Source organism: Pelophylax lessonae (assembly GCF_965119305.1).
Source record: "Pelophylax lessonae genome assembly, chromosome: 5".
Lineage (NCBI taxonomy): Eukaryota > Metazoa > Chordata > Amphibia > Anura > Ranidae > Pelophylax > Pelophylax lessonae.
The window spans coordinates 95029673-95055498 of NC_138772.1; the positions used below are offsets into that span (position 1 = coordinate 95029673).

Genomic DNA, 25826 nt, shown 5'->3' on the forward strand with positions numbered 1-25826 from the left:
AGCAGCACCCGTCCCTCTGTTTGGGGTTGGTTCTGTTGTCTTCACTGCTTTTAAACTTAACTGATGTGCTGGGTTGTGCAGTGGGGGTTTATGCCTGGAGGGACAGCCCCCTGGGCGCATGTATTAAAATTTTCCTGCATAGACTACTCCTGATGGGAGGAGCATAAACCCACTCAGCTCATGGAGATGAGGCTGCGTCTGTCGACGGACATCAGAGAAAAGGATTTTACGATAAGATCTTACAAAAATCTTTTTTTTTTTTTTTTTTTTTTTTCTTTTAGCACTGATCATTGTATTCGTGTTACTGGTTCCCACAAAGTTTCAAAAGTGTCAGATTGTCTGCCTCAGTATTCCAGTCCCGCTATAAGTTGCCGATCGTCGCCATTACTAGTAAAAAATTTAAAAGAATTAAAATATAGTTGGTAGACGCTATAACTTTTGCGCAAACCAATTTAATATACGCTTATTGGAAATTTTTTTTACCAAAAATATGTAGCAGAATACATATTGGCCTAAAATTATGATGATCAAATACCACCAAAAATCTTTATTTGGGGGGAAAAAAGGACATACATTGTATTTGGGTACAGTGTCACACGAGTCCGCAATTGTAAGTTAAAGTAACAGAGTGCACATCACAAAAATGGCCTGGTCATAAAGAGGTGTAAATCTTCCAGAGGTCAAGTAGTTAAATAGGTTTTGCCAGTTTGACTTGACATTAAAAGATGCAAGCTCCAGGGCTAGTCCTTCCTGCATTGCTTTTTAAGTCACTACCCCTGAAGCGAGCATACAGCGAGAAGAGTTCTGACTTCACTGACTGTATACGTATCCAGGTCAGTGACTATATAGTGGAGCAAGGATGAAGTTAACTGCTCCCAAGCTTCTACAATAACCAAGCCATTAGTAGCTGCTTCTGTGTTTTTTTTTTTTTTTTTTTGTCCAGACAGGCATCCTTCAAGGTACATTCACACCTGGGAATGCAATCTGCCAGTAAATACATGCAAGAACCCCAGCCGGGTTCCCCTGATTAGCTGTAAGTAAGCAGCCCGAATGAAGCAATGGGAGGCTGCCGACACTTGCAGCTAATCTCTTCCATGTAATTGCTCATGCTGGGATCACATGCAAGGATCAGCCCTGGATGCAGACTGCCTGCCATGTGATTGCAGCATGATCGATTACATGTGAGTGGACACGATTGGCTGTGAGTGTCTGCAGTCTCCCATTACTTTAAATGGGGCTACCTACTCACAGCTAATTGTGGGTTCCCCCACAGGGGTTCTCATAATCACAACCAGGGTGCATTCGGAAGTGTGAATGCACTCTTAATCTGAACTAGTAAACTAAACACAGAAGCTTTTAAGCGGGGTACCCACTATACTTTTTTTTTTTTTGCCATTCGACTCGCATCGGCGATCTCCCCCACTGCTATTTTATTATGACAGGGGAACTCCCTTGTATTCATCCCCCCCCCAAAACAAACTGATCAGCTGTGGCATCGGCTGCCAGTACTGGTCGGATCTTGATTTTCAAGCATGCATGTTTAACAGAAGTCGTAAGACTTCTGTAAAATGGACTGCTATGCGCACAGGCGGAAAATTGGCGGGTTCCTGCTGAACTCACTGTTTTTGGCCCCTGTGTACCCAGCTTTTCTCTTTGCCCCTTACCTCTTCATAACGGAAGCTTTGTTGAATTTTCCTTCTTTTTTGTGATAACCACACTTCTCCTGACTCGCATCTCTATTGTTCTCTAGTTTTTGGCACTGCTGTAGTCTTCTCATATGTACATTAATTGACATCACAGTGAATGGATTTCAGCTTACCAACACAAGTTTATACTTTTCTATACAGCTTATTTTAGTGAATCTTAAAGATATTTTGTCTGTTTTTATTTTCTAGAGGCCATTAAATCCATCCTCACATGGAGATGAAAAAAGTTCCAGAAAGCTGGTCCGTGTAAGTGTTTTTAGAGTAAAAATAATTAGTATTTCTAAATGCAAAAATCATATATTTGTATCAGCAGCATAAAATAAAAGAATGACTGGGCAAAGTTATAATCTGAGTTTGTAGGTCTGTGTGAATCGCAGGAAGAGGAAAATCATTTTTTTTAGCTGTCTTTGCTACAGTTCATTTCCATGGGGTTTATTTACTAAAGCTGGAGAGTGCAAAAATAGGTGCGCTTCTGTACAGAAACCAATCCGCTCCCAGATTATATTGTCAAAGCTTAATTTAACAAGCTGTGGTTGCAGATTTTTGGGTGCACCAGTTTTAGTTTTAGTAAATCTCCTCCATGTGTCTCCAAACAGTAGAGCATCCTAACATAATCACAATTAGTCCCAGCTGAAAGGCTATGTGGTGTGTGTGTATATTTATAGATGTATGTGATGTGTGTGTATATGTATAGACGTACAGTGCCTTAAAGTATTCATACCCATTGATATTTTATACATTTTGTCATGTTGCAACCAAAATTGTAAACGTATTTTATTGGGATTTTATGTGATAGATCAACACAAAGTGGCACATAATTGTGAAGTGGAAGGAAAATGATAAATGGTTTTCAAATGTTTTTACAAATACCTGAACAGTATGGTGTGCATTTGCATTCAGCCCTCCTGAGTCAATATGTAGAATCACCTTTGCTGCAATTACAGCTGCAAGTCTTTTTGGGTATGTCTCTACCAGCTTTGCACATCTAGAGAGTGGATTGTATGCCCATTCTTCTTTGCAAAATAGCTCAAGCTCTTTCAGATTGGATGGAGAGAGGGTCTTTGAACAGCAATTATCAAGTCTTGCCACAGATTCTCAATTTGATTTAGGTTTGGACTTTTGGCCATTCTAACACATGTAAATTCTTTGATCTAAACCATTACTTTGTAGCTCTGGCTGTATGTTTAGGGTCGTTGTCCTGCTGGAAGGTGAACCTCTGCTCAAGTCTTTTGCAGACTCTTAACAGGTTTTCTTCTAAGATTGCCCTGTGTTTGGCTCCATCCATCTTTCTATCACCTCTAACCAGCTTTCCTGTCCCTGCTGAAGAAAAGCATCCCCACAATATGATGCTGCCACCACCATGTTTCACGGTGGGGATGGTGTGTTCAGGGTGATGTGCAGTGTTAGTTTTCGACCACACATAGCGTTTTGCTTTTAGGCCAAAAAGTTGAATTTTGGTCTCATCTGATCAGAGCACCTTCTTCCACATGTTTGCAGTGTCCCCCCGCATGGCTTCTCGCAAACTGCAAAGGGGACTTCTTAGAGCTTACTTTCAATAATTCCTTCCTTCTTGCCACTCTTCCATAAAGGGCAGATCTCTTGAGTGCACGACTAATAGTTGTCCTCTGGACAGATTCTCCCACCTGGGCTGTGGATTTCTGTGGCTCCTCCAGAGTTATCATGGGCCTTTTAGCTGCTTCTCTGATTAATGTTCTCCTTGCACGGCCTGTCGGTTTATGGTTTACATGGATGGCCATGTCTTGGTAGGTTTACAGTTGTGCCATACTCTTTCCATTTTCAGGGGATGGATTCAACAGTGCTCCGTAAGGGGTTCAAAGCTTGGGATATTTTTTTATAACCGAACTGTTCTTTATCCCTTACCTGTCTGGTGTGTTCCTTGGCCTTCATGATACGGTTTGTTTAGCGTACGGGTTCTCTAACAAACTTCTGAGGGCTTCTCAGAACAGCTGTATTTATACTGAGGTTAAATTACACACAGGTGGACTCTATTTATTAACTAGGTGACTTCTGAGGGTATATATATATATATATATATACATATATATATATATATATATATATTAGTCCTGCGAGCAACCAAGATGTGTAAAAATTAATGCTGCAGGCACTCAAAAGTGTAAGCAAATAATGCAGCGCAATAAATATAAATATAGGCTATATTTTAACTGTGCAATAAAGTGCTTGAAATATACGTAAACCTCCAACGTATAAATTAGTGCTAAATAAGAAATGTAGGATCATACATCTATATTACATATAAAAATGCTTAAATAACTATATTGTGCAGTGAATAAAGTCCATATGAATATAAAGTGCTGTCACGAACAATCCTTTCTCCAAAAAAGTGCCAGTAGTGCTGTAGAAGTGCCAATATCAAGCTCAAAAAGAAATACAAAGTGACAATGTGCTTAAACTGTGTTCCAGTGAAAGTACACATAGAACCGTGCACCCCCTCATGGCTGGGTCCTCACCTCAATTTATGCGATCTTGTGATTAAGCTTGGTCAGAAAACGCTTAGTGCCGTCCTAGGCTAGGAACAATCTTCCAATCCCCCCAAGTGGGGATCCTCTCTCAGGGACCACGGTTTGTAGCAAAATATAATTTGGGATTATATGACTTCTGAAGGCAGTTGGTTCCACTAGGTTTTAGTTAGGGGTATCAGAGTAAAGGGGACTGAATAGAAGCGCACGCCACACTTTTCAGATATTTATTTGTGAATCATTTTGAAAACCATTCATAGTTTACCTTCCACTTCACAATTATGTGTGCCACTTTGTATTGGGCTATCCCATAAAATTCCAATAAAATACATTTATATTTTTGGTTGTAACGTGACAAAATGTGGAAAATTTCAAGGGGTATGAATACTTTTTCAAGGCGATGTATATATGTATATGTATATATATATATATATATATATATATATATATATATATATATATATATATATATATATATATATATATGTATATATGTATATGTATATGTATATATATATATATATATGTATGTATATATATATATATATATATATATATATATATATATATATATATATATATATATATATATGTATATGTGTGTGTGTGTATATATAATATATATATATATATTATACAGGATTTATGTAGCGCCAACAGTTTGCGCAGCGCTTTACAATGTGGGGGAAGACAATACAGTTACAGTACAATTCAATACAGGAGGAATCAGAGGGCCCTGCTCGTTAAAGCTTACAATCTAGAAGGGAGGGTCAAGTGAAACAAAAGGCAGTAACCGAGGGGGAAGGCAGATGGATAAAATGGAGGTAGAGTTGTTAGGTGTGGGTAGGATAGGCTTCTCTGAAGAGGAGGGTTTTCAGAGATCGCCTAAAAGCTAATAGTGTAGGAGATAATCGGACAGATAAGGGTAAGGAGTTCCATAGGATTGGAGAGGCTCTGGTAAAGTCCTGAAGGCGAGCATGGAAGGAGGTGACAAGGGAGCTAGCGAGCAGGAGGTTCTGAGAGGAACGATGTGTGTGTGTGTGTGTGTATATGTATGTATGTATATATATATATATATATATATATATATATATATATATATATATATATATATATATATATATATATATATATATATATATATATATATATATATATATATATATATATAATAAATATGCTAATATCTGTGCCTTGTGTTTTTTTTTTTTTTGTTAGGATTCTACTTTTAAGCCTTGTCAAATGAAGACACACTTCTCTTTGCCGTTTCCAGTGAATTTTATTAGTGAATGTATACGGGCCGTGCCATTCAGTCATCCGGACTATGCCAGGTAAAAGACTCAATTGTCTACCTTCTTCTGATGTCTGAGGGTTTACTCATGCTAAATCGCTGCTTATAGCAATACATAAACCATGGCCCATTCATCTATACATTTCCGGTTGTTGTTATACATGATTTATATAGCATCAACAGTTTGCGCAGAGCTTTACAATATGTTTCCTAAATATGAAATTGTGTACTAGTGGTTTAATATTTGTCCCATTTACATATATCCCCTAATATATTCCACAGTGGTTCGGATTATCCTGAATGGTCCCTGAGGTCTTATGCCCCTGATACAGTTATAGAGATGGGCACAATTCAGATTGCGTGCCAAAATGTTTTCAGACTGGGGGGAGTTTTCCAACATCAAGGGAACACTTTTTATAAACCAGTTCAATAGGTGGAACATACAACCTCCATACAGAAAGTGTGATTTGAACTAGTGTGTGGCTATCCTAGATAAAAGCACATGCCATTATGGGGAGGGGCTAGGCTGCATTGTCCCCCCCCCCCCAACCCCTGTTTCTCTGTAGAATACGGCCGTTAATATCCTTTTTGAAAAATAATGAAATCCCATGATGTTACAATAAATGAATATGACTTTGCTTAGTGACCTAAAGTTGGGAAAGCTGGAAATAGGTGTTTACTTTTTTATCAGATGATGTTATTTTACTAATAGAAATTCTCTATTTTACCCCCAATCCAGCCTTCGTGTACTTGCACAGATCATGAGTTCTAGGTTTCTCCATCGGGAGATTCGGGAAAAGGGAGGAGCTTATGGTGGAGGTGCCTCTATTGATTTTGAAGGCATATTTACCTTCTATTCCTATCGGTAAAAATATTATTTTTTTTTATTGCATAATGATACCTTTTTGAATATATATTTGTTTATGGAAACCCAGGGCTAAACACGTTTATAATTTTTAGAGATCCAAATTCTTTGCCAACATTGTCCGCGTTTGATAAGTCAATAGACTGGGCGAAGTCTGGAAGTTTCAGCCAGCAAGACCTAGATGAAGCAAAACTCTCTGTGTTTTCAAGCGTGGATACACCCGTTGCACCTTCAGACAAAGGTACATCTAGCTTTCACAATTTAACGTATTCTTGTCGGGCCTTCTTTAAATGTATAAAAGTGGATGTGCTGTCTGGGAGCACACTCACAAGAATGCTTTTATTAGTCAGAAAATCTCTGGATTCTCTTTGTTGCTAAAGGCTCAGCTTTCTCAACCGAGTTTAAGCCCTGCCCATCTGTCATCACCCTTTGAGTCAATGCCTGGCCAACCTACCACCAGTCTTTGAGCTTAGAGGAGATCCAGTCTCCCCCAAAACAATTAAAAGTTAGCCGCTACAAATACTGTAGTAGCCCACTTTTAATAGAAGGACACTTACCTGTCCAGGGATCCCGCGATGTCGGCACCCCAGCCGATTCTTTAATTGGCTTCGGGTGCAGGCACTGGCATCTTCACTAAGGGAAATCGGTAGTGAAGCCTTCTGGTTTCACAGCCAGTTCTCTACTGCGTATGTGCGACTCGTGCTGCGTTTTTTGAATGGTCCCGCAGTCGCTGGGACTTGTGTGTGTCCCAGAAGGCTGCGATGGGAAGGAGGAGAGGCCGGACATCTTCGTAGTTCGCCGCGGCAATCTTACCCGGAAGTGGGTGGTGGGTACCTTTTTTTTTATTTTTTTTTTTTTTATTTTTTTTTTTTTACTGGTTACCTGCTCCCCCCCCAAAAAAATTGCCGCAGGTGGGGAAGGTGCAAACAAGCCAAGCTTTCCCTTTTGCGTGGAGCTCCAATTTAAAGTAGTAGTAAATGCATTGTTTATACCTACAGGTAAGCCTATAATAAGGCTTACCCATAGGTACAGAAAATATCTCCTAAATGTGCACCATTTAGAAGCAAAGAAAACAAAGAAAGGGCGCACTGATCTAGCGCATTATCCTCAATAAAAGGCTTTATGTGTAACATTAAAAAAAATGGCTACTCACAGACATAGATGTAAATATATCATATCGAGCTCATTTTGCCCAAATGTCCGGATAAGTCCAAATAATCGTCCATAACCGATGAGATGACGGCTGACGCGTTTCGAGGCTTAGCCTCTTCCTCAGAGCCACTGGTAACCCCTCCCCCAGATTTGAGAGTCCCCTCCCTCTGGGGAGTGGCTAAAAACATCACATAATTCCCTTTTGTGACACCCTTCCTAATGATCCTCCAATGGGGTTAGCAGGGGATCCCCATGGAGGATGCTCCACAGTCTAATCCATAGAGTAGCACAGATCGGTCAACATGGGTAAAATGCAATACAGCTACAACCGTTCATGTCCATTCAGAAAATGAAATAGGACTGCAATCATACAAGTGCAATTATATAAATACATATAGATAAAAATAGAAATAAAGATAAAAACATGTAGATAAAAACCGATAAAGGAATCATTATATACACACATATGGGCATTGTAGGTGCTTCATCATATTGACAATGGAGGGCTGCTGGTACACAAGCAGATCCATAATCGCCCCCTTGATTACCTTTAGAGATCCTTTATAGTATGATGTTCAGGCAAGGTCCTGGCCAAATATTTATCCATAGATGCTGATGGTCTATCCCATCCCTATAATATCCCCATCTCCTAGCGATTCGTATGGATCCGGATAAGGGGGGAGGCCCGATATGGCGTTTAATCTATGATGATGGCAGGGGAGGAAGGAGCCGATCGGATACAGTGAACCGCTACTGTAAAACCGATCGCCGGCTCCGTGGAACGCACGCCGCTGATCAACTTCCGGGTTGCCGCGTCATGCGTTCCACCCAAATGACGTCACTTCCGCTGACGTCACTTCCTCCGACACAGGATTGTGTATAACAAGGCGGTCTGTCTCCAGGTAAGCTAAGCCCAGCCCTCCATTGAGTATGATAAACACCCATCACACATCTTTTTATGTTTTTATGCCCAGCATACTGCTCTCTGTTCCTCCATAGATGTATCCAACGCTAATCAGCATAAGGGGTTTTAGCAATCTCACCTGTAAACCTACATAATGGACATGCCCCCTAATAGGTCACCAAAGCCCTCCATAGACTATAGTAAAAAACTATCTTATGTTTTTTAGGAAGTGACGTCATTTGGGTGGAATGCATGACGCGGCAACCCGGAAGTTGACCAGCGGCGTGCGTTCCACGGAGCTGGCGATCGGTTTTACAGTAGCGGTTCACTGTATCCGATCGGCTCCTTCCTCCCCACTGGCTCTCCTCCCCTGCCATCATCATAGATTAAACGCCATATCGGGCCTCCCCCCTTATCCGGATCCATACGAATCGCTAGGAGATGGGGATATTATAGGGATGGGATAGACCATCAGCATCTATGGATAAATATTTGGCCAGGACCTTGCCTGAACATCATACTATAAAGGATCTCTAATCAAGGGGGCGATTATGGATCTGCTTGTGTACCAGCAGCCCTCCATTGTCAATATGATGAAGCACCTACAATGCCCATATGTGTGTATATAATGATTCCTTTATCGGTTTTTATCTACATGTTTTTATCTTTATTTCTATTTTTATCTATATGTATTTATATAATTGCACTTGTATGATTGCAGTCCTATTTCATTTTCTGAATGGACATGAACGGTTGTAGCTGTATTGCATTTTACCCATGTTGACCGATCTGTGCTACTCTATGGATTAGACTGTGGAGCATCCTCCATGGGGATCCCCTGCTAACCCCATTGGAGGATCATTAGTAAGGGTGTCACAAAAAGGAATGATGTGATGTTTTTAGCCACTCCCCAGAGGGAGGGAACTCTCAAATCTGGGGGAGGGGCTGGTTCATTACATTGCTATTTTAACCAAGGAGCGAGTCATGAACCAGTGGCTCTGAGGAAGAGGCTAAGCCTCGAAACGCGTCAGCCATCATCTCATCGGTTATGGGCGATTATTTGGACTTATCCGGACATTTGGGCAAAATGAGCTCGATATGATATATTTACTATGTCTGTGAGTAGCCATTTTTTTAATGTTACACAAATAAAGCCTTTTATTGAGGATAATTCGCTAGGTCGGTGCGCCCTTTCTTTGTTTTCTTTTGCTTTTAGTACCGGTGGACTACCCCAGTCCGTTATGGGCAGCAAGACCTTAGCCATCTGAGAAGCCAGATGTGATTCCCGGGAGGAGTGTGGTCGGGAGGCTTGGATTCCAAGCGCAGGAGAAGGGTGGTTTCACCTTATTGTTTTTTGTGCACCATTTAGACTCCGACTATTTGTGCTCACTGATGGACCTCAGAAAGGGTTGTCCACTTCCTCTGCAACCATTTCCAGATGGATCAGACAGACGGTTATTCAGGCTTATCCCATCAGGGGTCAAGTTCATCCTTTCTCTGTCAAGGCGCACTCTACTCGGGCATTTAGTGCCTCCTGGGCCTTCCATCATCAGGCGTCAGTGACGCAGGTTTGCAAGGCGGCCACCTGGTTGTCGGTGCGCACTTTCAAAATGTTATATAAAGTGGATGTGTTGGCATCTGCAAATGCTTCTTTTGGCCGCAAGGTTTAGCAGGCTGCTGTTTTGGGGACCTAATCTTTTTTGAGGGTCTATTTTTTTATTTTTTTTTCAGTTGTTTTTGGTTGAATTCCTGTTGCCTGGTTGGCTTCTGTTTAGCCTTGGGAATTTTTTTTGCTGTTCCCACCCCTCATGTTTGACACTGCCTTGGGACGTCCCTATGGTCATGAAGATCAGGAGCTGTGTCAGTCAATGAATGAAAGAGAAAATGGGATTTTTGATTTACCCTAAAATCCATTTCTCTGATGTTCCTTGATGGACACAGCACCCACCCCTCTGTGGAGTTGTAATTCTACTGACACTGTTTGTAACAAAACTGAGTAACTATATCAGAGAGAGGGAGTATAGCCCCTGGGACTGCCCATATGCATAGCCAGATTCTTTTTCTTCCTAGTGTCCTACTCCTGTAGGGGGCAGTATAACCCAATGGTCATGAAGATCAGGACTCAGGAGCTGTGTCCATCAATGAACATCAGAGAAATGGATTTTACGTTAAGTCAAAAAGTCAATTTTTAATTTATATTTAATATTCAAAGCAAACACATCCATCCATTTCTCTGTACTTTGTTTTTCTAAGAAATCACTGTGAAAGACACCACCTAGCATTTCTGGCTGTGACCATCCTAAATAAGTGCAAATAATTCATGTAGCATTTCCTTCCTGGAATCTATCTCTCCCTATTTCAGGCATGCAGGTAGGATGGTGTTCTTAGCTGAGAAACCCCTCCTCACAGCCGACAACAGAAGCCCCATAGTAAGTCCATGGGTGACATCACTCCCCATTCATTTCACAGCTGTTGTCGGCTAGTTCCTCTGCAGAGCTTCCGCTGCTGGAGATCGGATTTGCTTCAAAAAAGGTATGTATAATAATCTATTTTTTACAGGGCTAGATAGGTTAGTCTTAGATCGTGGATGTCTGTAGATGTAAGGATTTTAGTGTTAGGATGGACTTACGTTTTAAGCCCTGTTGACCTGCTACCACCCCTTGAGCCTAAGCCCCATCCTCTGCCAATGTGCTGTGCTTCTAAGCCCCATCCACCTGCCATGACTCTTTGTGTCTTAGGTCTTGCCTACCTGCCATCCCCCTGTCTATTGATAGTCACATGTCTTGTTCACTTTACCTAGTAGTGCTAGATTGTGCCATGACTGCAAAACTATCACGTGGACAAAAACAACTGTCTCTATACAGTGTACAGATTTAATGAGAATGGTGCCTCCTACCAATAAATGCCAAAAATAACCGCTGCTGTCAGTTTTGGTATGTGCCAAAAATTATGTGTTAATTTGAGGCTCTGTTGTAGTTAAATAAAATAATTGCGATCTCCTATTGTGCTATGTAATAGTGCAGAAATCAAAACAGTTAAATAATAAAACGCATAAACTTGTAATAATTCTCAAAGTTTTAAAATGTCCATAACCACATATATTTCAAATCACTACGTGTGATAGGTGCTTTGTATTCTTCTCATAAATAGGTGCTCTTTGATAGTGCTGCTCCACCAATATATGAACGCATGCTGACACAGAGCGGTGTTTAAAATAAATCAGGCAATTTGAGTGGATGCTGCTTGTAGACACAAGGAAATGTGAGCTTACAACTTTTGTTTTTAATCCAATTCTTAATAACAAACGATATTGTGCAATTATTCGTTTTATTTTGGGAAACTTCTGGCATTTAATCCTCTGCTGCGGAATGGGTATGCAACCTTCCTGCTACTAAGCCCAGGGGGCAATCTTGGCGACTTGGCTGATCTATATTGGAGGATAAATAAGTTGACTTCTGAGACAATGAAGTCTATCATAAGTGGGCTGGGTCCTGGAGGCCCTCAGTTATCTGGTGAGTTACCCTTTCATATATGGGTGGAGCAGCACTATCAATGAGCACCTACTTATGAGGAGAATACAGAGCACCTATCACAAGTGGTGATTGAGCAATATGTGTTATTAATTTTAAAAAATTAGATAAATAATAAAAAACACATAAACCCATAATAATATTACAGAGTTTTGATTTCTGCACTATTACATGGCACAATAGGAGATCACGATTATTTGATTTAATTACAACAGCGCCTCAAAATTAACACATATGTCTCTATACAGTCACTAATAAACTAAAACCCATTAAAATGGCACTAAAGTACAATCTTAAACTGTGAGCAGGCAGGCTCTTTATTGCAGAAGAGACAAATAATGTTTGGTTGTGATGGCTTGTGTGAACTTTAATTTTAGGTTCACTTTCATATATATTTCTCTTACGTCCTCCGACAGTCGCCGCCTCCTCTAAGTCATCACTGTTGGGTATTTTGTCTTCCTATCCGTAGGAATAGCTAGGCATATAGACTTAGTCCAAAGACAAAAGGCATTAGCATATACACACCCACGGGGGCTGTCCCATCCGGTCAATACCCCCCCTGCATCACCACTCCCAACTCAGTTTTAATTTGCCTAGCGTCCGGAATAGTGAGGCTTACCTTGTGCTGGGGCTTCAGTCTCAGCCTTCCTAATCTTTTATTTGATTTTCTTTGAAAATGTCAGTTTTTTTCTCTCACTTTACTAGCTGTTTATTTTGTCAGCTCTAGTGTTAGTCTTCTCTTCGGATGAAGATAGATCATGCGGTGCTGGGATTCGGACTGACCGCCCTGGTTCTCCAGGGCACAGAGGGTCAGATGGACCCCCAGCCCGCCATCGAGCGTTCAGCTATGGTTCGCCCTGGCATTACGAACGACCCATCCCTGTCATCCCTGTCATGTCCCTGGCTCACGGCACTCCCTGTCAGATGAGGACAGAGGTTTTCCGTGCATAGAGGCTCCCCCACGCCATCTGGTACAGGTAAGTACTTTTCTGTGTGGGGCCTCTGTCTGGGGTGGCAGTCTGTGTTGCTGTGTGTCCCCATGTCTGTGCCTGTGTGACTCCCTGTGCGATCCTTGCGGGGTTCGCTTGTGCAGATCTGTATATTTGCCAGGGGTCCCTGTCCCTGTGTCACCTTAGGTGCATGTTAGGGGTGCAGACGTTTGTGCTTGTGCGGCGACCGCAGCGGGGAAAAATTTGCGCAGTCCGCCATCTTTACTGTGGGCACACATGTATAGCTCCTCTGGGGCGATTGTACATGTCATTTTGGCACCATCCGCCTCCATTTTGTGGGCGGTGGAACGATCAGTCCGGCCGCATGTCGGCGGCCATTTTGGCGTAGCCTCCAAGGCATTCCTATGGGGCAGCCATTTTCCTGGGGTCTGGCTTATAGTCCAGCCCTCTCCAGCAGCACTTCCTTTTTCCATTAGCAGCAAGGACACTGGTAGCAACGCTCTGCGGGCTCTGCAGGTTATCTCTCTCAATCTCCCTCTGTATATTGCTTCTGGCTCAGTTTCTTTTCTCCTTTTGGGGGTTTTTCATAGCTGTGACAGTAGCGGTGGGCTGCGCACACCGCAGCGCTCTTAAAGGGGACAGTACACCGTTTTTTGCACTGTAGTTTGTTTTTTGATAACTTGAGCCATGGATTCTCAGGAAAGCAAGTTTCCTCCAGCTTTAGTGGGGGGCCCCAGTTCTCCTGTGGCCCCGCTGCAACCTGATCTGGCTGCTGTAGTAGCGACTTTGGTTGCAAATATGGAAATGCTGATGTCTGAAAGGGCTGCGAGAAAGAGGCCCAGGTTGTCTCCTGATTCAGATGAGGATATGGCTGCTGCTGCTGCGAGCGTGCCCTTTTCAATGTCCCGCTCATCCTTAGACCCCCAGGGGTCTGAGGGGGAGGCTGACATGGAGGGTGTTGATACATCCTCCCCAGGGTCACCTGAAAAACGGGCGACCATGGATGAGTTAATTGTTTCTGTTAAAGAAACCTTACATTTAGAGGATGAGCCCTGTCCTCCGGGCGTTGTGTCCTCGTTTGAGACGCACAGGACCCGCAAAACTGCGCAGGTTTTTCCCTGCCTAGCTGAATTTCATTACACTGTTAATGAAACGTGGCGCACGTTAAAACGTCCATTCCTGGTACCTAGTCGGTTCAAATTGCTCTATCCTTTTGCGCCGGCTACGGAATCACGATGGTGTGTGTCTCCACAGGTAGATCACACTGTGGCCGTGTTAAACAAGGCTACCTTGGTTCCTACTGAGGATGCCCCGGTTTTCCGGGACCCCACGGACCGGCGGTTGGAGTCTCTAGCTCGCCATTCCTATACGGTGGCGGGTTCATTGCTCAAACCTGTTTTTGCGTCCATTTTGGTGGCTCAGGCTGTGGCTGATTGGACTAAAATGCTTAGAAGCAATCTCGTGTCTGATGACGTGCTGCCTGCCCGACTGGAAATGGTGGATCAGATCCACCAAGGAGTCATGTATTTGTGTGATGCAGCCTTAAATGAGGCCCCCTTGGTGGCTCGCCTCTCTAGTGTCGCGGTACTTAACCGGCGACTGATATGGCTGAAGAGCTGGTCGGCCGACCAGTCCTCAAGGAAAACAGTTGCTGATTTTCCCTATGCTGGCTCTCGCCTTTTTGGCGAGGCGCTGGATACCCTGGTGAAGAGCGTCACGGGGGGCAAGAGCACTATGCTGCCCCAGAACCCGAAGAACAAGTCTTTCCGAGGCAAGCGGGGTTCTGCGCCTAGATCCAATCAGGGGTCCTTTCGTGCCTTTCAGAACCAATCCAAAGGCAAGCCCTTCAAGGCCCGGGGCAACCAGAAGAAACCCTGGGCGAGTAAGCAGAAGGCCGGCAATGCCGGCTTGGCGGGACAATACGCCTCTGCCTGAAGGGGCGCCCTCACCCATTTCAGGGGTGGGGGGACATTTGCACGGTTTCCTCCAGCCTTGGCTGCTCCGGATTTCGGACAGGTGGGTCCAGGAAATCGTTCGATCAGGTTACAAGATCAAATTCCTTTCCCGGCCGGCGGATAGATTCTTTCCCTCCAATCTCCATCTGCTTCCGGGGCGTCTGCTGGACTTGCATCAAGCGGTGCAGGAACTGCTTGCTCAGGGAGTGATTGTCCCGGTGCCTCATCGGGACAGGTTTCGGGGGTTTTATTCAAATCTGTTCACTGTGCCCAGGAAGGAGGGCAAAGTGCGTCCTATTCTGGACCTGAAAGCGCTGAACCGCTTTGTGCGTGTTCAGAAGTTTCGAATGGAGTCTCTCCGTTCGGTTGTGGCCTCCTTGAGTCCAGGAGAATTCCTGGCTTCGATAGATCTGAAGGATGCGTACCTGCACATCCCCATTTTCGAGGGTCATCAGCGGTACCTTCGGTTTGCTATCACAGAGGACCACTACCAGTTTGTGGCGTTACCTTTCGGTGTCGCTTCGGCACCCAGGGTGTTTACCAAGGTGTTGGCACCGGTCCTGGGCCTGCTGCGGGCCCAGGGCATTGCGGTCCTGGGGTACCTGGACGATCTGCTTCTGAGATCGCGTGCCAGTCAGGACCTTGTGCGCGATCTGTCCGTCACGGTACAGACGCTCCAGGAGTTCGGATGGACCATCAACGTTCAAAAATCAGCGTGGTCTCAGTCGCTTCGCCTTCCCTATCTGGGAATGGTTCTGGACTCTGCTCAGGCAAAGGTATTCTTGCCGGAGGACAAGCTCCGGACTTTGCGGGACGAAATCAGGTCCCTCAGGGACAATCCGTCCTCGTCACTCAGGACCTGCATGCGGGGCCTGGGGTTGATGGTGTCAGCCTTCGAGGTGATTCCCTTTGCCCAGTTCCACACGTGGGCTCTCCAGACGGAGATCCTGGCCAGGTGGGACAGACTTCCTCAGTCCTTGGATCTGGATGTCTCCCTGAGTCGCCAGACCAGATTGGCTCTTCTATGGTGGATCCAGTCCCCGTCGGTGGCGGAAGGCAAGTCCTTCCGTCCGTTGGTGTGGACAGTGGTTACCACGGACGCCAGCCTGTCGGGCTGGGGAGGAGTCCTGGGCAACCTGTCTGCCCAGGGCACTTGGTCGGAGGAGGAGTCCTCCCTCCCGATAAATGTGCTGGAACTACCTGCGATAAAACTTTGTCTTTTCCAGTGGTCGGACCGTTTCCAGGGCCTACCTGTTTGCGTACAGATGGACAATGCTACCGCGGTGGCTTACATCAGCCACCAGGGGGGCACCAGGAGTGCTCGTGCGGCCTGGGAGGTGACTGACATTCTGTCTTGGGCCGAGACTCATGTCCCGGCGATCTCGGCAGTTCACATTCCGGGTGTGGAAAATTGGCTGGCCGACTATCTGAGCCGCCAGACCCCGGACCAGGTGGAATGGTCCCTACACCCAGAGGTCTTTCAGATGCTGTGTGCGAGGTGGGGATCCCCAGACGTGGATCTGTTCGCATCCCAGCTAAATCGAAAGGTGGAAAGATTTGTGGCAAGAACGTGCGATCCGTTGGCGGACGCCTAGGGTTGTGTTGGTGGCCCCTTGGCATCAGTATCGTCCTGATGTACACCTTTCCCCCGATTCAGTTACTATCTCGGTTCCTTCGCAGGTTGGTCTCGGAACCGCACATGGTGATTCTGGTGGCGCCGGACTCGCCTCGCCTCGCCGGTCCTGGTACGCCGACGTTGTTCACCTGGCAGTGGTGCCTCCGTGACGCCTGCCTCTGCGGGAAGATCTCCTGTCTCAAGGTCTGATCTTCCATCCTGCTTTACAGTCGCTGGCTTTAACGGCCTGGCTGTTGAGACCCAGGTCTTGAAGGACAAGGGTCTATCCCCTGAGGTTATCCCTACCCTAATCAAGGCTAGGAAATCCTCCTCTGGTAAGATCTATTACCGTACCTGGAAATGCTATTTCACCTGGTGTGAGTCCAGGGGATTCTCCCCTCGTTCTTACTCGGTGTCGAGAATCTTGGCTTTCCTCCAGTCTGGAGTGGATCAGCGCCTGGCGCTGGCCACAATAAAGGGCCAGGTGTCTGCACTGGCTGTCCTTTTCCAACGCCCTGTGGCGTCTCATTCCTTGGTGCGCACCTTCATTCAAGGTGTGCGACATTTGGCTCCTCCCAGGAAGGAGCCCTTACCTCCGTGGGACTTGAACTTGGTTCTGTCCGCGTTGCAGCGTGCTCCCTTTGAAAATATCAGGGAGATTTCGTTGCCTCTGCTGTCTAAAAAGGTTGCCTTTCTAGTGGCGATCACTTCGGCTCGCAGAGTGTCGGAGCTGGCGGCGTTGTCTTGCCGCTCCCCTTACTTGATAATTCACAAGGATAAGGTGGTTTTGCGACCACCCCCATCCTTCCTTCCCAAGGTGATCTCTGAATATCACCCTAATGAGGACATTGTCCTGCCTTCGCTTTGTACGAAACCTAAACATCCAAAGGAGATTGCTCTGCATTCCTTGGATGTTGTCAGGGCGATCAGGGTTTACCTGTCGTCTACGGAGTCCTTTCGAAAGACGGGTTACCTCTTTGTCCTTCCTGAGGGACCTCGGAAGGGCATGGCTGCATCTGCAGCGACTATTGCCAAATGGATCAGACAGACCATTGAGCAGGCTTACGTCTTGAAGGAACGGGTTCCGCCCTTCCCTGTTAAGGCGCACTCTACCAGCTCTTTGTGTACTTCCTGGGCCTAATTGGCATCGGGCCTCGGTGGCCCAGGTGTGCAAGGCGGCGACTTGGTCGTCAGTGCACACTTTTTCCAAGTTCTACAAAGTAGACGTTCTGGCATCAGCTGATGCTTCTTTTGGCCGCCAAGTTCTCAATGCGGCTGTGCCATGATGGGACACTTGAATTTTTCTTTGGGTCCCTGGCTGTTGGCATTTGCTTTCCTGGGCTGTTGCTCCTGTTGAGCATTGTTTTTTTCTGTTGCCCAGTTGGTTCTCTTACAGTGCATGTAAGATTCCTTTCTCTGATGTGGGTACTGCGTTGCCTTTTCTACTGTTGTGTCTCCCACCCCTCATGTCTATACTGCTTTGGGACATCCCAACAGTGATGACTTAGAGGAGGCGGCGACTGTCAGAGGACGTAAGAGAAAACTGAATTTTTGTAAAATCTTACCTGTAAAATTCCTTTCTCTGAGTCCTCCGACAGTCGCCGCCCCCGCCCCTCTTTTGGGGTTCTTATTACCTACTGCTATGCTACCAAACTGAGTTGGGAGTGGTGATGCAGGGGGGGTATTGACCGGATGGGACAGCCCTCATGGGTGTGTATATGCTAATGCCTTTTGTCTTTGGACTAAGTCTATATGCCTAGCTATTCCTACGGATAGGAAGACAATACCCAACAGTGATGACTTGGAGGAGGCGGCGACTGTCGGAGGACTCAGAGAAAGGAATTTTACAGGTAAGATTTTACAAAAATTCAGTTTTTCTGTCTTGAATGTGTTTGGCAATGAGGTGCAGTGTAAACAAAGCATTAAGATTGTAACTTGTACCCTGAATTAATTGATTTATTTATTTTCCTGGTTTATTTTAGGCAAGATGCTGTTTCTCAGAGGTATAAGTGATGAGATGAGGCAACTGTACAGAGAACGGATGATTGCTGCCACCCACAAAGACTTGGTTAATGCTGCTAGCAAGTAAGTGAAAAACTCACACTAGTTGATCCGTACAGTGCACAAGCACGTTTGACCTCCAAAATCCAGTTCATTTGACTAGTGTTGTTGTCCTGTATGAGCCCTGGCCTGCGTGAAGAGGGATCGGGCACGTTCAACTGGACTTGGGCACTGTACACATCTTTGTGAGGCAGAGGTGATGACGTAGGCATGCTTGGGCCTGGCATAGTGTTAGTGCAAGGGGATGGGGACAGCTGTGCTTGGGCACAGTACAAAGCAACTAATATTATCCCTTTTGCTGCCTCTGATGTAAGATATACGTTGGAACAAAACCTTTTCCAGCTGGCCAGGTCCGCATGCCTTAAATGAGCTGCATTCCCCTTCTGCTATAAGCTCATTGTTGCTTCCGGGCTCATGAACTTATAGCAGAACTGTCCTCCCAACTCTGCTGATTATAAAAATAACTGTGATCAGCAGCTGACAAGCTGTCGATCACTGCTATTATTTTAACCAAAAAAAATTTAATTGTAAAAATTTACAAAAAAAAAACTCTAAAAGATAATAAACCAATTTTAAGGTGTGGCTCATACAGCTTGAATGAGTGCATTGTGTATGCAGCTGAAGATGCATGCAGGCAGCCTATGTTACGCTATGGGGACACAGGTCTTAATTTGACAGATGTGTGGATGAGTGACCTGGAATGCAGCACACTGTCTGTGTTTCAGCGCTGCACACCTGCATACCTGTATTCATATAGCTGCTGTTGTAAGGACAGCCTGTGTATAACCTCTTTTCTCCCAAAAAGTCTCCGTTTTTAGCTAGTATATTTAGGTGAATGGGTATCTTCACTCTCCGCTAAGAGAACAAAACCATTTCCTTTCTTTTGCGGTTTTTTTTTTTTTCCGTTCTCATTTTTTCATCAGAAGTTTTCAAGCTGCAACATAACCACTATGGCTTCTTCCTTGCAGCTTTCAGGATCAGTTGACTCCCCCCTTGGTTCGCTGCAGGGAGCTATGCAGGTTTAGGGTCATGGTCCAGCTGGAACCCTGTACCTGAAGACCCCCCTGGGGAGTATGTCTATTGGGAGGACGAATGTTCTCAAACATCTAGAGCTGCCACCTGTGGCCTTGCATTACTGCACCACTGGATTAATGGATACACTTCACCATATCTCCAGAATGAGCCTCCTTTATGTCCATTTGAGAAGGCTCCTTTGGTTTAGGTGTTGGTCCGCAAAACTTCAGTGCAAGAAGCTCTTTGTGAGAATGCCCATGGAAGGGCAACAACTCTTGCATCAATGAGGTTACAGGAGATAAATGTACTCTCCTACCCCAAAAGAAGGCAAATAGTAGGTAGTCCTCAGGTGCCTGGGATGAAGTATCCCTTTTGTTTCTCTCGGTCCTCTAGGTCCAAACCCAAGCCTAGCTTCAATTTCTGCTGTAAGACTTGGATTTCCAAACCTACAAACAAGCCCTTTTCACAATGCGGGGGTGCCCCAAATCGTCAGCCAGGAATGCGAATGCTTGACCTTCAAATCTGACTGGGTCCAGGACATTTCAAAGGCTTGGGACCCGATCGGTGTATTCAGGAGCTGTAAACTAGAGTTTCGATCTCTGCCTTCTTCCTGCTTCATGCTGGCAGCTCCTCTAGCAGGCTGTTCTTTCCCCTGTCCCAGTAGAGGAAAGGCTTCAGGGGTTCTGCTTCAACCTGTTCATTGTCCCCAGGTCTCAAGAAGGCATTTGCCCTATTCTGGATCTGAAGATTAATAGCAGATTCCTTTGTGTTCAAAGATTACGTATGGAATCTGGTCAACCATCACTTCTCCACAGCCAGTGGATTTTTGGCCAGTGTGGACATCAAGATTGCTTACTTGCACCTTTTCATCAATGCTACCTGTGTTTTGCTGTTGGCACAATGCAATACCAGTTTGTTGTTCTTCCCTTTGACCAGTCCATGGCACCTCAAGTGTTTAGCAAGGAGTTAGCTCCTGGCCTAGGTCTGCTACTCTTTTAGGGTAATCTCGTGAGTTACTTTAACAACCTCCTGCTGAATGAACGATCGCTCCAGATTCTGTCAGCCAATGTCCATCGGACAGTGTACACCCTGCGAAGGTTCAGATGGATCCTAATTTTCTAGTCTAACCTGATGCACTGCTTGGAGTATCTGAGACTGATTTTGGACATGAATTGAACATATCCAGGGTTTTCCTTTTCCTGGATAAGCTTTTGGCTCGATGCCCTGATGTTTAAACCCTATGGTTCAGGAAATGGCCACAATTTGCATAGAGGCCTTGGGCTCGGTGGTGGTCTTCAAGGCAGTACTGTAAACTCAATCTCACCCATATTTAACTCCAGACCACTCCACTAACCAGCTTACAAAAGGTGTATATAACATCGTACAGCATGAGGCTGTTGAGACAGGGGGGTTCTCTACACCTGAAATATTGGTCATCTCTCCTCTTCACACTAGGTTTCAGGCTCTTAACTTGCTTTATCTTATACATTGTGTTTATTTTTCAGTACTGATCCTTTTTGGTGGTTATATTATAATTGTATATGGCTGCATTTCTCTACTATAGCTCTCTACTATCTTGATATATCGTATGATAGTATGTGCACCTGGAGTAAAATTGAATGTGTCTTCCACGGGTTAATATAACTTAATTGAAAGATTTTCACTCATGGTGTGCTTACTCTTTTTTCACTATAGTCCTGTTAAGATTGATACAAGTGTAGGGGTTTAAGCACCTGTTATATTGCTAATTATGTTTGTTCTAGTGAACTAAAGTAGAAGTGCAGACTTGAATCAAAAATTGGTGCTGTAGATATATTATGACTGCATTAAAATGTTACTAGACCCAGGTCCCTGCATTCACTATATCTGGTCTCCCACAGTACACAGAACATGAAAATGCAATTATTTTACTAAATATAAACTGCTAAATACATTTCTATTCAGTAGTATATAGCAGTCTTGTAACTGAGTGACAGACAACAGAGGGTTGTAGTCAATGGAGAACATTCAGAACAAGGTCATGTTACCAGTGGGGTACCTCAGGGATCTGTACTGGGACCAATTTTGTTTAATATCTTCATAAGTGATATTGCAAAAGGCCTCGATGGTAAGGTTTGTCTTTTTGCTGATGACACAAAGATATGTAACAGGGTTGATGTTCCTGGAGGGAAATTCCAAATGGAAAAGGATTTAGGAAAACTAGAAGAATGGTCAGAACTCTGGCAACTGAAATTTAATGTGGATAAGTGCAAGATAATGCACCTGGGGCGTAAAAACCCAAGGGCAGAATATAGAATATTTGACACAGTCATGACCTCAGTATCTGAGGAAAGGGATTTAGGAGTAATTATTTCAGAAGACTTAAAGGTGGGAGGACAATGTAATAGAGCAGCACGAAATGCCAGCAGAATGCTTGGATGTATAGGGAGAGGTATAAGCAGTAGAAAGAGGGAAGTGCTTATGCCGCTGTACAGAACACTGGTGAGACCTCACTTGGAGTATTGTGCGCAGTACTGGAGGCCATATCTCCAGAAGGATATAGATACTCTAGAGAGAGTTCAGAGAAAAGCTACTAAACTAGTACATGGATTACAGGAAAAAACTTACCAGGAAAGGTTAAAGGACCTTAACATGTATAGCTTGGAAGAAAGAAGAGACAGAGGGGATATGATAGAAACCTTTAAATACATAAAGGGAATCAACTCTGTAAAGGAGGAGAGCATATTTAAAAGAAGAAATACTACCGCAAGAGGACACCGTTTTAAACTAGAGGGGCAAAGGTTTAAAAGTAATATGAGGAAGTATTACTTTACTGAGAGAGTAGTGGATGCATGGAATAACCTTCCTGCAGAAGTGGTAGCTGCAAATACAGTGAAGGAGTTTAAGCATGCATGGGATAGGCATAAGGCTATCCTTCATATAAGATAGGGCCAAGGACTATTCATAGGATTCAGATATATTGGGCAGACTAGATGGGCCAAATGGTTCTTATCTGCCGACACATTCTATGTTTCTATGTTTCTATCAGTGTCTAGTTAAAGCATGAAGGAGTTTTCATACTGCACTAGCTGGCCTATCAGGATGTAGTACCCCTGACCCTCTGTCTGCACAGTGCTGATTGGCCCTGTGCTGATCACATGCACTCTCCTAAGAAAAAAATAATTGTCTAGCCAAACACCAAACTGAGCATGTGCAGAGTGACTCCAGTAACTCTGTCTTATCCGGATATGTTATGAGGCCAATGCAAGAAGGGAAGGATCTGTGCATGAGACAAACAAAGATAAAAATTCCCAGTTCAATTTGCTAACCAGTTTGCTTACCAACCAAATTAACCTGTCTAACAGTTTGCGTCAAAACAGGGGTTTACTTGGCACAGGTGACGGGGCAGGTGAGGCTGGAGGTGGCCCAACCCTAACTGGGAATTTTTATCTTTGTGTCATGTGCGTTGCCCTTCCATGTGTTCTTTGCTATAAAGGCCAGTTATAGGTGGGGGCAGAGGCCATTTTCTTTGTTGTTAATTTATACTGGTGAGTGGACATACTGGATGCCTTTGCTGTTGTACCATTGGCTGGGTGTCCCATTATGCCCCCAAGTACCTTTTTAGGAGGGTTGGGCCACCTCCAGTCTCGCCTGCCCCCTATCTATCCATTAGCTTGCATGTGGGGGCAGAGGCCATTTTCTTTGAGGATCTGTGCATACGGGATCAAACAGCTTTTTTTACACAATGCAGATTAACCCCTTAGGTTTCACAGTGAGTATAGCAAGCATGCTTTTACTGCAAATACAGACTGATTTTACTGTTATGGGTTTAGTAACACTTTCAAGGTCAAAAACCAGGCTATGCCCCCCTGCCAGATGTACTTGGATCACAAATATGGCTGGTCACATTTGGCTAGCAGGGTATAATAGCCTCTTTTAGAGACTCTAATACGAGGGGGTATACAAAACGTTTTCACACTTTTATAATTTCTTTGGAAAGGGTGAGGGCGGGAGTAGTAGTAATTGGTCAAGTCTGTGAGTGCCATGTGACTAGTGTGTCTGGCAAGCCGGCTGACCTTGTAGTTTAGTATAAGAGTTGTCACGCTGTAATGAAGGTGGCTGGGAAACTTATAAAAAAAAAAAAAAAGTGTGAACTTTTTGAAGAACTCTCGTAATATTGCTTAGATCTGTTTTGTATTTTTATCTTTCACCACTGGAATATTAATACATATAATCTCTTGCAGGTATCTAACTGCTGGGCACTCCACCCATGGAATTGCTATTCTGGGCCCCGAAAATCCCAGCATTGTAAAAGATCCATCTTGGATTAAAAGATGAAATTATTCTGCCGTAGGAAGATCAGAGTGATAAAATGCCAAAAGCTTACTGGTCCCTTTTTAAAGGATATTTATAAGGGCTTTACTGGGTTATTAGATATTGTCTTTTTAAACTCTTTACCATTTAAGGTCAAACTCTACTTTTGTTGAAACAAAATGTTCTGTGTCAGGTCAATGTGTGTGTGCATATGTGTGTGTAAATATATAAAAGGTTTTAGCAAACTTTACTATGGATCCTTACATGCTTCTGTTGTGCAGGTATTGTGATAAGCTATAAAAGCATACTCCTACTACAATATTGTCACATGATCAGTTCTAATGTTTTCATACAGGGCGCCTATAGCATTACCTAAAGTGTGCAGACTTCTTGGAAAATCGGTTGCCAGTTACAAGAGCAGAGGATAGAGCATTCCAATAACTTTTTTTTTTTTTTAAACAAACTGAGCACTTTTGCAAATAATTCAAAAGGGGTATTGAAAATTATGGTTTACTGCAGACAGTGATGGAAAGGAAACCTACAAAGTGCCTTTTGTAGCAATATTAATTTTCAGCAAAACTGGAGTTTTTCTTTTAATTCTACGCTAAATCATAACAAAATGAAAGCTCATGTGGTCTCTATTAATATGGTGTGTGTGTGTGGAGGTTTATAACTGGTGTAAAGGCCTGTTTGTTTGAACAGGGTTTTATAGATGACATCTTATTGTCTGGTAATATCACCATACATATCTGAACCTTAAGGGCTTGTTTACCCTTGCTTTAAAATGTGGCATTTTGACAAGTTTTTTAAAGCACGCCAAATGCCAATCAAAGCACCTGTCACTAAATAAAATATTTACCTTACAGTCCTGTTCACACGTGTTTTCTTTGCTTTGCTTCACTTCGCTTCAAAAATTATAGCCCATGTTGCTTTCTTGGTGCTTCAAAGCTTCCCCAAAGCCTCCATAGAAGTCTAAGACAACGCTCGCTTACAGTACCTGAAGCTTATGAGAGGCTTTTAGATTTGCTTTGTTTTGGCGGTATTGCATGTATAAGATATTCCAGGATACACTGGGAAACCAACAAGCGAAATGGAAAGACCTCATCAGCAATCACTTCCGTTCACGTTCATACAGTATATTCTGTAAGTGTTTGGTGCAGATGTCACATCTGGGGTGCAGCATGGAGCAGCAGGAAGGTGAGCAGGGTCAGACTGGAGCGGAGCAACTAGCAGACAGCACAAGTGGTGTGCAACATGGGCACGCTATAGCAGAAGGTGAGTGGGGACTAGGGAGAGAGGACTGAGTGGCAGAGGATCAGAAGAGCTGAGGGACCTGAGCAGGAGAAACTAGCATATGTTACAGGTGGTGAGCAGCGTGGGAGGCGAGCGGGGACCGAGGAGAGGAGGATCAGCAAACCAGAGGATGAGCAGAGTTGAGAAATACTACTGAGTGGGGAATCAGTAAAGCTGGGGATCTGCTGAACAAGAGTACTAATAAGCTGAGGACCTGCTGAATGGGGGTACTACTGAGACGGGGTTCTGCTGGGCCCATTTAAAACAAATAGAAATCAAAACGCACAGGGCATTTGCCAAGCTTTAAAAAGAATCTCGGGAGCATGAAAAGAAGCATGTTGAAGCGGTAGGCACTTTAATGTGTGTTAAAGTTGAAGCAAGTTTTAAATGAGCCCTAAAAAAATTGGTTGTTGCAGCAACTGGTTGTTTGTTCAAAGCAAAAAAAAAAAAACCACAATAGCGGCACTCCTTCAACATTGTGATTGATGTATATGATATACTAAGAAAACTAGCTAAACTAGCGCCCATTCCAAAACAGGCACTATTGTAGATGGGAATGACAGTGGACAGTGAGTGCAAAGTATGACCGCAGGCAGCATGTACAGGGGAGGAGTGCAGAGGTTATGATCGCAGGTAGTATTTGCAGGAGAGGAGTGCGGAAGCTGACAGCAGGCAGTATGTGCAGAAAGGAAATGT

General features: G+C 44.1%; 1 protein-coding gene across 1 annotated transcript in view; it reads left to right on the top strand.

The window, feature by feature from the left end:
* PITRM1 (pitrilysin metallopeptidase 1) overlaps positions 1–24000 on the top strand; it is a 134220-nt gene extending 110220 nt beyond the window's left edge. The window contains exons 22-27 of the mRNA XM_082258265.1: positions 1896–1952; positions 5426–5538; positions 6238–6363; positions 6459–6604; positions 18452–18554; positions 23768–24000. Coding sequence (XP_082114391.1) covers positions 1896–1952; positions 5426–5538; positions 6238–6363; positions 6459–6604; positions 18452–18554; positions 23768–23861 — 639 coding nt within the window. The 3' untranslated portion in view covers positions 23862–24000. The remainder of the gene's footprint in view (positions 1–1895; positions 1953–5425; positions 5539–6237; positions 6364–6458; positions 6605–18451; positions 18555–23767) is intronic.
* Positions 24001–25826: the final 1826 nt, after the last annotated feature.